This window comes from Halyomorpha halys, unplaced genomic scaffold (genome assembly GCF_000696795.3).
Source record: "Halyomorpha halys isolate HHAL.00 unplaced genomic scaffold, Hhal_1.1 Scaffold215.1, whole genome shotgun sequence".
In the NCBI taxonomy this organism is placed as follows: domain Eukaryota; kingdom Metazoa; phylum Arthropoda; class Insecta; order Hemiptera; family Pentatomidae; genus Halyomorpha; species Halyomorpha halys.
In genome coordinates, this window is record NW_027107820.1 from 279,044 (window position 1) to 295,616 (window position 16,573).

A 16,573-nucleotide genomic window follows, 5' to 3' on the forward strand; every position below is an offset into this window, starting at 1 on the left:
AGAGCTCAAGAGATCCCAGCGCATCCCTCTCGCCGCATCACTGGTAATGGGCCAGTGGAGGCTGAGCAAGTGCGCTAAAGCCGCAGTGTTTTTTATTAGAATGAACATTTGACAATGGTTAATTTGTACTTGAAAATCTTCTGAGTGTTTCTATTCTTACAGTAAAAATACTTTGAGACATCGCAAAAATGTGTTGTTAGAACGAACATTAGACAGAGGATAAGTTATACTTGTAAGTCTCTACTAGTTGCATGTTGATCCACGTTAACAGGCCGTAGATCGTAGGTGGATAAACACGAGCAATTATGGTAAAAATTGCTTGTCAAACATACATTCATTTATTTCTTATGAATAACTGATACTTCTCCTCATTATCATGTTTAAATTCTTAAAGAGGAAATCATAGATTTGAAATATTTTTTCCCAATTATGCACAGAAAGAAAACAAAAATATAAATCGATTTCTTTTATTTCATCTCAAGTTCAATTTGGATCATCCATAAATCCGAATGGCTTAATAGAAAATGACCCAAATTTCTGTCTAGCTATTGGTGAGGTAAAGGGAGAGAGTGTTGAGTTTATTACTTCATGGACTCGGAGGGATTTATAGTGAACTTATCCCAGCTATAAGCTTTCATTAAAACGGATCAATAACATGTTCGGTCCTCTCCTTTAAATTCTGCCAGATTCGAGACACCTTGATTCCCAATCATTCCAGATCCTAGTTTTATCACTGCTGAATTAATTGTGACTTTGCTCGATATTTTATTGACAGACTTTATTAAACTTAGACTTCTATTTTATAAAATCCATTTATTCCAAATCCAAATATATTTACTCCAGTGACAATGCCATTCTCTTTTACCTGTGTATAAATATATATTATATTTACATAATATATCTTATACATAATATAAGAGCGGGGTGGATCAGTAGTGGATCATTTGCCAATAAATCCAAGAATCCGGGTACGTGTCCCGCTGTGACTGATAATAATTTATTCTGCTGCTGTAGCCGTGAGTCTACTCTGTGGATTCGGGAGCACTTTGGTGTCCACCCAGCCTCATAAAGTTGATACTCATAATTGGGAAAAATCTGGCGGTCGAGCGTATTTCTGACCTAATCACCTCCCTGCACAACCGTTGGTCTATTAAACCTTAAAATAGGTTATTAAGTACTTGCATCAATAAAGCTGTCCTATATAGAGACGTATAGACATATCTAGAACTGATCATTTTAACATCATGTATAAATTTTCCGCAGTCCAGAAAACGATCTTGCTATTATTTAGGTGTTTTAAAAAACTATTGTTTAAAATATTCATTACATTAAGTTCAGTTGTCTAGGAAAAAGATATTTTATTTTGGAATTAAACAAAGATTTTTTTTCCTTATTTCTCTTATTCCTTATTTACTTCATTTGTACTATTAATTGGTAAGTTGAAGAAAACCAAACGGAAACTAAGTAATTTAATAACATTTTAACAGTACCTAGATTGCTAGTCCAAATATTATCTTAATGAAGCCATATATTCTCTCAATTCTTTGTAAAGAGTCACTGCCGTGAAAATATTTAGAAAAAAATTAAATGTCATGTTGGTGGGCAATAATATAATTATTATACGCCCAAATAAGAAAAGTCCACTTCTGGGATCCTCAACCTTCAAACAGAAACAACACCGCGTCCGAATGGTATTACATGTGCTATCCTTATATAACCTTTACCAGCAGGGTCCAAAACTGTTATTGGTAGTTTTAAATACAATAAATACTCAATTAAACAATAAATATTATTACTGTATCATTTTTACTGTTTAAAATTACGGATAACTGTTATGAAAAAAATTTTACTTAAAAAGATTACACAATAAAAATTATTGAACAGATTTATGTAAACATTGCTTTTTAATAAATTTAGTTATTAACAAATAAAAAGATTGAATTCAAGTGGCCCTGGTTTAAAATGTATGAAAGCTACCATCATTGCGGTACTGTCACACTTAGTTCGGAGAGATAGTTTAGGCAGAGGTGGATTAACCAGCGATAATTTACATCCTTAGATATTTTTGAAATTAATATTTTTAATTTAAACATATTCTAGAATATTATTACCTTTATTTTTATTTGAAGTTTAAAGACTAATTTCTTGCTTTGACAGTTGAGAATTAATTTTTTTGAAAACTACAAAAGTCAATTTATACGATCAATGTTATTTGCATCTAGTTTGCGCAAACCACCTAGATTATAAATCCCAATATGTAGTATATTGTAAATCAATTTTAATCCATATTACTGGACCAATTTTGTTTTAAGATCTGCAACGTATCACAGGCCATACTATGAATCCTCAGAACCCGATATCACTGTCCGCCATTTTGTTTCAACTCAGCGACCAATTAGAGGTAACATACGTCAGTATCTCGGCAATTGTGAAAATATTAATCCCAAATATAAAGTGGTTTAGAATCATTATAGCAAGGTCTGAAAAAAAATTTTCAAGAAGTTTTTGAAGAGAAACTTCTTTTCTTATGATCTATATATCAAGACAAAAAATTATACGGGGGTAAATAAATTTCGTGACAAGAGTAATTACTCAAGATTCAACGGAAGTGGTGGAAGGCAACGCTCGGTGTGTTTTCCATTTAGATTAAAATATGCCGAAACTAAAAATCTTAGCTGCATATTGTATGTGAAGGATATGTTCAGCATTTCACTCTTTTTGTTATGACCTATAATACAAAATTGTATCTTGACACTAAACAGAGTATATTTAGGTAAATAGTTAAAAAAAATAGCGTCAAAATTTGAATAATCAGAAGTTTTTGAATATTTGAATTAATATTTCTTGAAAAATCAAAATCGGAGTAATTGAGAGAAATGTTCAGGATTTCGTCCTCCTTGTATTGAGCTATAATTGTAAATTGTATCTTGATTTAATATTTCAATGAAAATTTACATCTAATTTCAATAATATTACGTAAAAATATCAATGTACATTTTGCAGGCGAAGAATCTAACCGTTAATAGATTTTCTTCAAGATTAATTAATTATTCGCAATTAAAAAGTACTACAAGAGGTGGTACCTAGCGTTGGTACCTAGAGGTGGTAGCGAAGCAATATTCGCTTGATATATATTTCTTATTTTATTATTAATATAAAACATTTCGTATTTTAGCTATCACAAGACAATCATTCCAACATTTACTGATAATGTAAGCTATAATTTCACGAATGAGTAGGATAATTAAATAAAACATTATTTAATAATTATAATTAAATAATAAAATAAAAAAATAAAAATGTTATTGGTTTTTTTAAAAATTAAATATCACTAATAATAAAATTAGTGATATTTATTTAACAAAAAATACCACTAATAAATGTATTAAATATATTATCTTATTTCCTGAAGTTTCAGTTCTGACAGCCTTTCCCAAGACTGCTTAAATTTTTTTTATTAAAACTTCACACTAATTATAATTGTTTTCAACATACTTAACCGACTCTGACTGAATGTCGAACGATAACACTAATATACGAACGAATAAATTATGTATTCCTGTATGATAATGTCGTTTTACACACGTAGAGTTTAAATATTGTTAACGCTGTATGATAAATTTCCATTGAAGTATATTTCAAGACTGGTCAATTTAATTTACCTCCTCCATTAATGTTAGAGACGTTCAAAGAGAAAAGGCTTGGAGCTTTATCTCTCAAGATCTTAATTAGTCCTTGCCAACATAATATTCTCTTTGTGGTTTACTTGCTGTCTTCCATCGCGGGATTAATAATGCCGTTTAATTATCGTTAGGAAATTACTTTACCTAGATTTAATCATCAATGAACAAACACGTGTGTTATTATTCAAGTTTATATCATTTAGCTTTTCAGTACAAAGAAATAAGTAACCGAGGTACTCGGAAATAGTTAATCAGTTAAACGGATGAACAAAATGCAATCTTTATGTGTTGTATTATCATGTACTTCACAATAATTTTACTAATTTATTAAGTACTCAACAACATCATTACAATAATGATATAGTATTCTACAATATATTTATTTAGTGGAGTTCAAAACAGGAAACAAAACACTCATGCTGTTTTAATTGTTCGAATTCATCTTATTGTTCCTTTATATTTATTTAAACATTTTAATAAATTTGAAAATAATAGCAAAATATAATAAAATAGTAAGCTTAGTTAATTCCTTTTGATGTACACTTTTCACTCCCCTCCGCCCCACTGCCTAGGTTTTTAATAAATTATAATTTTTGGAGGATACAGGATTATTCTTATCGATTTCTAATTACATCTTTATTGATATTGAAATTTAAGCAAAATTCTTTCACGGAATTAAGATAATTCATTTTTAAGAAAGTCACAGAAATAGGAGTTCTAATTAGAACATGACATGAAGGAAATTTCATACTTAAATTAATAAACACTTTAATGATAAAAATTCAGTACTAAAATTTAATCTTCTGTCGCTATAAGGAAAATACCAGGTAGAACTCGATTTGGGTAGAAATATAAATTACTTAATCATGCAACGGTTTGAAGTTTTGAAAAATTTGTTACAATAGCCGATTTTTATAAGTAACTTTTTAATAAGTAACTTTAATGAATAAAGCTTGAATACTTGAATAAGTAACTTTTTTTTCGATATTCTTCTTTGATTAGATGTTTAAGGGTCCCCTGATCCGAAGAAATAAATAAAAAAATATATCTATATATTGTTACACAATATTTATCCTAATTATTTATTACTAATTATTTATTGCTAATTATTTTTTACATACTATTTATCCTAGCTAAAATTACCTTATTGTATCTTATTGTTGTAATATTCTTAATTTTTTGTATCTTTTTAGCCCTGATGAAGCCCTACAAAGTGGTGCGAAACGTCGGAAAATAAATAGTTGTAAACTGTTTTTGTTTCTCTTTTGACCGCAACCCTGACCATCTTCTTATATATCAATTTTTACGGTCAACTATACATAAATATATAAAAAAAATATATCATTTTGTTATATTAATCGTTTCTATTCCCAAGCGTCCCTCAGTGGATCAAACAGACTATAGCTAAGAAAAAAAAAAATCAAATTTTGAATATTTAATTATTAAATAGAAATTCCTCGCACAAAACCTAGAGTAAGTAGTTTCATAGATCAAGAGATTGGTCTTGATTGTTTGAACTATCAATTCAATAAGACGAACAAAGGCAAAAAATAACCCTTGCATGTATCTCATTTTAATTCTTCAGAGAATATTGCTTTGCTAATTAATTTGAAAACAAAACTCAGTTGATCACATATTAATGTAATTGATAGCTCAAATCTGTTTTAAATTTTTAATTAAAAATCGTGTACACCAATTTATATCTTGTAGTTATTATATTTCTATTTTAAACATATGAGGAGTAGATGTTCAGGGGTGCGGTTAGAAAAGATAAACTAACCTTATTTATTTGTGCCGACGATTCGGCCTGAATTTCAGCCCTTTATCCGTTTAAGTTGACTAAAACAGAATCATCGAGTCACAGAGTCATTTAAAAGTTACCCTAATGAAGGCCTGGAATTCAGGTCAAAACGTCAGCACATATAAATTTTTTTATTTGTGTATATTTGCTGACCACATCCTTATCAATATTAATAACATCTTATTATTTTAAATATATTGTCCAACTAAAAAACAAACGTACTGTAATTTTTCGGACAGTGATTTACATTCAGCTGAAATACTCAAATAAATTCAAAGAGTATGCAAAAGATACAGCGGAATGTGAATCAACCATATTTTATAATATGGATGGTTTAGAATGTATCCTTCACGGTTCACAAGACATTATTCCATGGAGAAGAAATGGTAGGAAATGCAATTTTTTCAGTGTGACACTTGAAAAGCAATGAAAGCGATGCAATTGCAAATATAAAGATATCAGGCATCGGAACTGAAAAGTATCGAGGCCCTCCAAAGATTTCCTTCATCACAAGTTAATTCAAAAAGAAGCTAAATACTGTGAATTTTTTTGTAATAAATTCACGACTTCTAGTCCATTAAAACGAAAATTAAACTTTTTTTCAGTTGATCTCATAACATGAAAACCTTGCAATTTTTTTACCAACATCAACCTATTCTAAATTAAGTCATTTTTTATTCCATATTTTTTTTTGTCAGGGCCATCGTTAAGAAGCAACCGCTTTTAGTCTAATGGGGTTCAGTAAAATGAGGACCATGATGTTCTGAATTTTTTTTATGGAAAAATAAAAAAAAAATTGGGATATTATTTTTATTTTTTGCTTAAAACTTGAAAACCATGTATAGAACATTAAAGAAGATAAAATCTGATTTTTTGTTTGGTCGTTCCAACTTAAGGAGTGAGACAGATACCATTGAAATGAGGAACAGAAAGAGTGTCCCTGCAGAAACATTTGAGGTCACTAAGTTTAAATTTGTAAAAAACACCCTCCTCCCCTTCCCTCCCCCCCCCAAAAAAGTGAATGAGAATTTTCAAAACTTCTTTAAGAGTTTAAAGACTTCATTTTGGTCCCAATTTGATTGGGATACATTTCGTCTCATAATTTTGATCAGGCCTCGCTTCAAACAAAAACATTTCCAAAGCCAAAAATTTGGGTATTTTTTTTCTCATCTTTGATTTTGTGCAAAATGGTTATAAGAAATACACGATTTTCAATTCGTCAACGAAATAGGATGTATTTATATATACTGTTTTCTGACTTGACCAAAACATTTCGCCCAGATTCTTTTGCGTTCCTTATTTGAATGAATTGCATTAGGCTCGTAAATGATTTCTCGGACTAAAAAAATATAATTAATGAAATCGGAGGTCACAAAGTTGAGTTTCGAACTCATCCCCCCCCCAAAAAAAAAATTAATATGATTATTTGCACAACTTCTCCAAAACTTCCCTAGAAAAAATAACATTGCTCTGGAGTACATCTCATACTGGAATATACAAATAGTTTTGTTGTAATGCACTATTTTTAAATGATTCGAAATATTATATTTAAAATGAATATTAGTAAATACATATTTTTTAAATATGTTTGTTTTATTTTCAGTATATATAAATTTTAAAGACATGTTTTGTACCACTCTCCTCGAAAAAATAATTCAGAAAGTTTAATTTAGTTAGTACAAGAATAGATACTAAAATATATTTGTTTGTTACAATTGAATATTATATCGATTAATGTAGCTAGAGTATACTTGATCATATATTAAAACAAGCCTATTCACATCCATATATGCCAATGTCATTAGAAAAATATTTTTATTTCTTAAATTTATATTCTTAATTAATACTTATATCGAATAAATATTACTATTAAAATACTGGCTCATTGTTTTAAATAGAAATTACTTTCATATGTGATAAGCATTAGCTTAGCTCAGAAAAATTATAAGAAAGCCGAGCTAAAAGATTGATGATACGGTTGTTGATCAGATAGCGACTACAAGCTTTAAATCTGACTTGTTAGGTCGTTTCTTCTTTAAATATTATCAATACTGAAAAATATGTTGATTTATTGTTCAAATGAACTACTTATAGAAGATTTATGCGAATCTGTAATAGAAAAACTTACATTTATTTTTTTTAAAAATCTACTTTAATGTTTAATGCCATTTAAAAGTGTTCAGGTTTTATTTATGTTTTTATACATTAATTAATTAGGCTTTATACATTAATTTATTCAGAATTATTCCAGTTCCTCCAGGGATTGTTTTTCGAATTTATATCGTCTTCAAAACATATTAATGAATTAATCAGTTTATATATGAGGAAAACAAGAAATACAACACACATTAAATATGTATTAAATATATTGTTTTAAGTAAAAATACATTTTTTTTTTTTTTTTTTTTTGGAAAAAATACCTAATAAATGAAAAAATGGACCATCCTTGCTATTTCTGAGGAAAACTAGAAATACAACAGACATTGAAATGTACAGAAAATATTAATACATTTTAATTAGAATGTAAAATAAACATATTTCTAAATAAACATATCAAATAAATTAAAAAATGGACTACACTTCTTATTTCCTTGCCCTTTTTTAGTGTGGGATTTCATAAGGCCTCCCATCCATCTTTGTCAGTATATAAATCCATTGTATTTATTTTTTTAAAAATAAATTAAAAGATACTGAAAATAGATTTTGAAAATCATTAAAAGAGTTCATTTGATAGGAATGCCAAAAGTTTTTAAAGATTTATTAAATCGACAATAGAGGTTTTGTGCTTCCAATACTTAATTCTATGAAGACTTATTATTAACAATTCTCCACAGGTATTTGTTGTTTTCGTAAATTGTAAACGAAATTTCCGTATCTCTAATAGTTTCTATGAAATAATTATAGATATTTATACAAAAAACACTTGTTAATTACTATCTACAATCGATAACAGAATTATTTTTTCTATATAAGTTGTATTCTCAATGAAATATCGAATCAAATTGAAACGATGTTATGTGAATGAAACGATACATTCCAACGTTCAGTAATTCATATTCACCAAATTTCACTGAATATTGATCAGTTTCATTAACTAAGATGGATAAGAATGAGAGATGGAGTGGGAGGGGATGGGATGTTGACAAACAGTGAGGGGCGAGAGGGAACGAGTGTGGCACTTACACTTGAGCTTGAAGTTCTCCACCGTGTGAAGGATTACATGGCCCGTGAGTGTCTCACCGGCGTAAAACATTTCCTTCTCGAGCCGTATGTCAAATTCCCTGATGTAGTCCATCACTATGTCCATGTCATGCGGGCATCTCTCTTCCCCCCGGGGTACTGGAGTCAATCGAGTGGTCCAGGATGCGCACGCGCCCGCCCCGTCGATCTGGGGTCAGCCGACGCCCGGAAGGCGGAGTACGATGGACACACACAGATTAATTGCCTCCTTCCATAGTCACGTACTTCGAAGAACAAAAATTAGATTCTGCTTCTATTCTTCTAGTGGCTAATATGTGTCGACTCTCATCCCAGATTAATATGAATTTAAAAGTAACATGTTGATTTTCCATTATAAATCCTTAAAATTTATATTTTATAAGACAACAAAAATTTACTAAAGGCATTATTCTTTAAAACAATAAGAAGAATAACGTCCTATATTAAAATTCATTCTAGTATAATTATTTTTAGTTAAAGTGCACAAAATAACTTGATTTGATGTTTTTTTGTTGCACTGAAACCGAAAATATACTCAGGTTTCTTCCATCACGAATAGATTTCTTCCAAATTAATTACAAATATTACCAGTTTTGTAGCACAAATACCATGCAAAATTTTCTTAGTACTTACAGTATTTAGCATTTTGATGGTATCTAAGCGACGTTAAAATATACCAAATCCAAATCACGCTCTACTAGCTAAATATAAATTTCAGATATAAGTCAATACATTAATAATTGTTTAATCATATTCCAGTGACTTATTGCCTTCCAATCTAGCAGTATTTATTATTTAAAATATTGACCAATTTTGTTTCAATTCTATTGTTAATTTAATTGTGAATACATTTTTTTTTGTTTACTTTATTTCTCTTTTTTAAGTAATTAAAACTTTTTTCTATCTACTCATTTGATGGTATACATATACAAAAATAAACCATTGATTTTTTTCTAACTCTCCGCAGAGTGTTGTTTGTACATTTTCCTAAATCAATTTCAAAACTTTTATTACTTCATTTATTGCTTGGTCTATTTGACCTTCGACCTTTGGCGGAATTCAAATATTCTACCGTTGGAAGAATGATTTTTCTCTTATTCTGACGATAACAATAAAGTTAACATTTGTTAGATTTTAAAGTATCAAGTGACATATTTTTTAACAATTATAAATACATATGTCGAATTCGAACTGATCTCGAATACTATGGTTTGTGCCATTTGGTATTTTTTAACGTCCTTTTGATAAGTTGATAATACATTATAATAATATAATATTAGTCTGTTCAATTTAAAAAAGATTGAATAAATAGATAAATAATGGGTAGTTGGACTGAAAAATACAAAACTTTAATCGCATTAGAGTAAGCCAAATATCTAAATATAAAATTTATTTATAGTTATATCATAAATGAGTCATTTCAAAACTAAGGGTATTTTATGTCACAAGGCTTTTAGGAGGAAATCCTTATTTGTTGAAATTTCTTGTTTTCTCAAGTATGATGCATCGATATTAATCTACATGGGCGTGTCACAAGCTCTAAGTTACTTATTTCAGTCAATTTTCTGGAAACTATAGTCCACTTCTTCAAAGTCATCAATCTTATTTTAGTTTTTGAGGAGAATCTACCTATACCTACTATCAGTTAAATTGTATATTTGCAATGCCTATACAACCCCTATGAGAGACAAGAAGAGAGGGAAATTTTTTTTTTTTTTTAATATTTATTTATTGCTATTTACAACTGTACATTATAATACATTTAGTAAATCTGATCTCGGTTAAATTGGAGTGTTACAGGCGTGTAGAGAAACTACCCATTTGCAGCACTCTAATGACGTTTTACATTAGCAGGTCTTGGCATCTTCATTTCAGGCGCCTCGGAGGATTGTCAGGAATGGAAGAGGATGCAAGGTTAGAAACTAGGGGATTGGAGTGGTCAGGGAGTTTATAATCGAAGGAGTGATATTTGGTTCGGGCTAGGGAACATTAAGGTCTTTATGTATGATTTTATTTGTGGACAAAGTAAGGAGCATTGAGGATTTTAATCGTTTGTCCAAATGTAGTCCAAGGTAGCGGATCTGTTCAACAGGGGTAAGAGTAACATCATTAAATGAAACTGTAGGGGAGTCGGTAGGTTTACCACGAACGGTAAAGTTGATTTGATGGGATTTATTGGAATTTATCTTAATCCTCCAATTACGACATAATCTTTCGAGGGCTGTGATATGGGATTAGAGAGTTTGGGATACAATTAATGGGTTATTATTAACTGCCAGCAAACATGTGTCATCGTCTTACGTGGTGAGGATAGTGTTAGGATTGGTTGGAATGTCAGCTGTATATACGGTGTAGATGATGGGACCAAGGATACTAATTTGAGGAACACTAGCGGACTGAGACTAGAGGGATGAATAGGAACCATTGTGGTTTACTTGGAATAATGTATCAGTGAGAAAGGTACGGTTGATGAGGAAGTATGTAGGAGGTAGGAATTTACGGAGTTTGTAAAGCAGTCCCGGGTGCCAGACTCGATCAAAAGCCTGTTCTACATCGAAAAAGACTCCCGAGCAGTATATTCCGCGCTCCAAAGAAGACGAGACTACGTCCAAAAAAATATTAAAATTTTATAATTTAACTATATATGAGAACCACAGCTACGATCTTTAATCACCAAAGATATTTTGAGAATTTTCCAGCAATTTTTTTTTTGTTTTTTTGAAACTTATTGCGAATTGAGGTTTTTGACTTTATGGAGTTCTTTAGGACTGCCTTAGTGGATTTTCGAATGGATAATTATAAAATCCGTTTTTTACATGCAATATTGTATTAAGTCAATGGTTAGGGACTCATGATTTAGTATGAAACAAGTAAATTGTTTAAGAGTCTCAATGTTTTCATTATCTCAGTTACCTTTTATATATAATCTTTTCCTTTTTTTGAGACTGGTTTTATTGTATGAATAAAATAGTTTGTATCCAAGTTTAGTCTCAACACTCTTTATTGTTTCAGTATATCTCCTACTATTCTCAAGGGTAATCTTAAATATAATTTTTTTACTCACATCCAACAATTTAAAAACGTTTTGCAGGCTATTCTGCCCAAGTCATTACATTTAGTCTAGTTATTTTGTCAGTTTTCAATTAAATTCTAAATTTTTAATTACAGATTTACTTAAAACTATTATAACTCTCCTATCACACAATATTTTTTATATTATTAGTTAACCTGTAATTCAATGTTTTAAAATTTAAAGGAAAAGTGACTAACTAGGATGATTTGCTTCATTTTAATGAGCTGGACAAAATATCTTGAAAAAAGTTTTTAAATTGTTGGATGTGAAGTGTAAATTTATATTTAAGATCGTCTTTCTTCGTAAAATCCTTAATGCTCCTTACTTCATCACAAATTAAATCATCCATCAGAACCTCAATGTTGCCGATTTGGCCAGAACCAGATACCAATCCTTCATGATAAACTTCCAAACCAACTCGTTTCTAATCTGGCTTCTCCTTCATTACCTAATAATCCTCCTAGGGGTCTGAAAAGAAGATGGCTTCGAGATCTTCTCCTCTAGAAATGTTTTTGGAGAACTATCAATGTGTAGATTCTCCACATGTTTGTTTCATGTCATGTTTTATATCACTTACAGCAAATTTACTTGATGTATATATGTGTATACATTTGTATATAACAATAAATAAATTATTAAAAAAAATCGTCTTTTAAGGATGGTCAGTTTGACTGAAAAGTTGGACATTTAAAGAAATAATGTAGAGTGATCTGACTAAACTTGGATACACATTATTTTATTTAAACAATTAAAAAATTCAACTACCTTGTTTTTCGATCGAGCCCCTGATTTTATGAATTATTGTTTAGTAAATTGTTTGTTCCTTTCTACGACACCCCCCTCCATAGCAGTGTAGGTCTCATGTATTTACTCATTTCTGCAACCCAACTTTTTTTTCCTAACCAAATATTTTCTGCAGCTCAAGACCGTTAATACAAATGTTATATATCTCCCATTGAAAAATTATTTTGTAAATTCATTACTTCTTTAGATAGTTTATTTGATCATTTTATACTACTCCGACAGACGCCGTCATGGTTTTTAATTAACTGTACAATGTATTCGAAATAGATAGTCGTTAAAAAAATTTTAATTTGATTTTTTATTTCTTTTGAAGTAACATTCTTGAGTTTTGTTAACAGTGTAGCTTTCTTCTATTCGCTAAAATATGAAATTCGTATAATGAAGACATTTCAATTTTACTACTAGAAATAGAAAAAAAAATCAACTAACTTTTTATGCCATAGTGAAATTCATAATTTTTGACTCATTTTTACGATAATTTTTCTTTCAAGCTATTAGATCTCAAACACATAAACATTTTGCTATTCAGAGATACTTAGGCAACGGTAAATGAACAGAATTAACCATATCTGTGCATATTCAGAATTTCCAATTGGACCTGGTGTGAAATTCCTAATGGGATCTTGAAAATCCTAAAGAGTAAAAAAATAATATTTGCCCTTATAACGTATTATAATTTTTTTAAAAAAATTATAACCTAAAACACCCACATAATATAATATTTAGTTTTTTCTAGCCTTCTTTTCTATTTTACTATTTTCTAGCCAAATACACAATACTGTCGGTCAGTGGGAAATGTTCGGCCAAATACTTTGAAGGATTTACAAGTTAAATAGCAAGCTACGAAGACAGCAATATCAGGAGATATTTTCTTTCATAAATCATTTTTAGTGAAATTGCGGACTCTGTTGAAAGCCATTTATTTTACTCTTCTTTTATATTTTACTCATATTAAATTACTTAATTTGTTATTACTTTCCTTGTCCCCTGAGGTAAGGGGAGTATTGTAATCTGGTCAGATTTTCGATATGCAGTTTTCAATATATCTATACTAGACCACCGCTTTTTAAATTTTGCATTTTTAAATGTGCATTTTAAATTTTCAACAAACAAAGAAAAAATTGTTAAATAGGACCAGTATTAGCAAAGATACGGGTGTATGAAAGTTCATACCCTTTATTTATTAGTATTTTGCTCAGTCTCCCACGGAAAATTCTTCACTTTAGGTTTATTAACTTATCGAATAATTTCAAATCTATAAATCTCCCGAAACATTCCAGAAGCTTTTTTCATGGATAATTAGATTGTCAAATAATATAAAAAATTAAATAAAAATAAAATTTTTATAGAAGTAGCTAATGCTCATGAAAATACAGAAAAGAATAATTGTATAGGTCTTAGCAGCCAAAGTAGTAAAGAAAGTCGTGTGAGTGGCACATGTAATATTTTTAAACTTTAAATAATTTTATTTTTATTAAATCAATGTTTTATCATAAATTGATGTTTAAAAATAGTGGAACTAAAAATTAAACTGTATATTAATTGTCTAATCTAAGAAATATACGGCGTGACCTACCTTAACTTCTTCAATTTCTGCAGTTTTTATTTGATTTGCTTGACAGTGGCATGTGGTTTATCTGTTGAGGACATTGGTAATTTTTTAACATTTTTCGTTTCTTTTCAGAGCACCTGACTCTGTCATTTCCAATCAGAGAGTATTTTTATTTTGTATTATTATTCTTATTATAAAACATATCGAACCCTAATTTCCGGGATCCAGCGCCTACTAAAGGTAGGCGACTTTTGGCAATTTTCGTGTAAACGGTACTAAAATTTGAACAAAGCTAAAGAAAAAAATCATTGCATATTTCAATCCTGCTTGAGAATACATTATCTTAATTAAGGTATATATTTATTGAGGCTTCGAAGAACTCAAATTATAATGGCGGATTCTTGGGAGAAATTCTAAAATGATTGTGTACTCTTTTCACCTTCTGCAAGGTTGATACATTTTCCACACCATTTGGACGCAAATTCCAATAATCATAAACAAAGGTTTACGGTTTTCGCCACTTTACGCTTTCAGGTGCATCGAATAAAAAAATTCCCTCATATGAATTTGTCTTTTAATTTCATTTTCTATCACAATCCATGAACAAAAGTACTCCATCCCATTAGAAATTCCAGAGTAAGATGCACAAGGGAAGGTTTTAAAATTAGTAGTATCCTCAGACGATACATGCCGCTGTTATGAACCAGCGAAAGTAAAATATAATTTTTTATTTATTTTTTTTTTTGGTGGGTTCTTTAGGTAAAAAATTGTAATCAACAAATATTTCAACATTGCCATGCTTGTTGTTGTTGTCGTGTGCCAACATATATATTGCATTTTTGTTTTCAGTTCTATTATTTTGTTTATAATTTCTCCAACTGTTAGTATCATTTATCCCAAGTTATTGTTGTAAAGATTGTTAGATACAATCGAGTTATCTGGACTTATACTGTACTAAAAAAATAGAAAGGGAGTATCCTTTATCTTGAACCTTTTCGCTGAATGGGCCCAGTAGGGATATCTTTATTATCAGCCAGGAGAGGAGATAAAGGAAAAGAGGGACCACACGATTCCCCTCCGTTCCCTAGTGGATCGATGTCGGAATTTACTAAACTCCTAGTATAATCCTTTTCAATAATCATATTCTTATAATTTCATGCTTAAAACCTATTCCAGAATTTTCGAATACGGTATACATACAGTACAGGACCGACTTTACCTAATAGGTGCTCCACTCTTATCAGGTCCAGATTCAAACAATGTAACTGTATTGTGGAAGAGTTTCAAAAACTTTTTACCATGGTTCTCGTATCTCAAAGAATCCTACGGCCCTCCTCAAACTTTCTATTTTCTTGAGTCTATGCCACCCATCTCTTCGCTCTTCTTCTACTCATAGTGTAAAATAATTTGTTAATTAGGTGAAACAAGTGTCGCTAAACGGCGAGATTTCATAGCCGAACTGTGGTCAGCATCGTGAATAGTTTTTTTTAAACTGTTAGACGATAACAACTGTGAATGTATATACTAATAGGGTAATTATATAATAGGTAATGTATATAATAATGTATATACTAAGAATTCAATTCTGTTAAAATAAGGTTTTAAATCACATAAAAATTTCAAAATGTTTCCTGAAAACTTGTACGTCTTACGGTAGAAATCTCGTAAATACACTCTGCCTCTTCCTAATTGAGAAACAATCGTAGAACTTTTTGAATAAATAAAAATCATCAGTTTTATCTTGTTCTGCTTTATGTTTCTTTTCTTCATTTTTTTTTATATATTCTATGGTCTCCTTCTTAATGTTGTTACATTAGTAAACTAATTAAAATAAACTTACAACTGTCTACTTTTCACATTTGAGAGATAATGAAATATTCTATTTTCATGCTTCAATGAGGTGTAATTTATAAGTGAATTTATGAATTGATTACTTTTGAAGAAATGAAAATATATTCAGTACCTTAAGCTGTTTACTTTACTTCATGCACACAAAATACCTAAATTTGATCCTCAAATTATTTTCTCATAGGTGATGTTAAGTGATAAAATTTTAATCGTCATCATAAAGATTATTTTTTAACACGATTTTTTTTTTTTTTTCAGGCACCCCCCGATCGCTTGAAGAGCAGGTGGAGAAAATCCTTGGCCCTATGTGTGCGCTAGTAGTAAATCCGGCCTGACGGGGGGGATAACAGTAAAACTGAACGGTTTTCTCTGAAGGTGTATGATAGATATTGGATTTTTTTTTCTTCCTGCAATAATAACACAATAGTATTTTATTTGTATATTGAACGTTTCGGGGATTTTTAGGAACGTTTGTCTCTCCCTATTGCTGAATAGGTGGATGCTGATCCAGTTTGCCTTGGTATTGTTTGGTGCCACAATATGTAATAATATAATTAACTTACATTTTTAAATTCAGCAAACACTCAATGAAG

General features: G+C 30.0%; 1 protein-coding gene across 1 annotated transcript in view; it reads right to left on the reverse strand.

The window, feature by feature from the left end:
* The window catches only part of LOC106679729 (arrestin domain-containing protein 3), a 36,231-nt gene extending 27,422 nt beyond the window's left edge, over positions 1–8,809 (reverse strand). The window contains exon 1 of the mRNA XM_014419048.2: positions 8,668–8,809. Within this exon, the coding sequence (XP_014274534.1) occupies positions 8,668–8,791 (124 nt within the window). The 5' untranslated portion in view covers positions 8,792–8,809. The remainder of the gene's footprint in view (positions 1–8,667) is intronic.
* Positions 8,810–16,573: the final 7,764 nt, after the last annotated feature.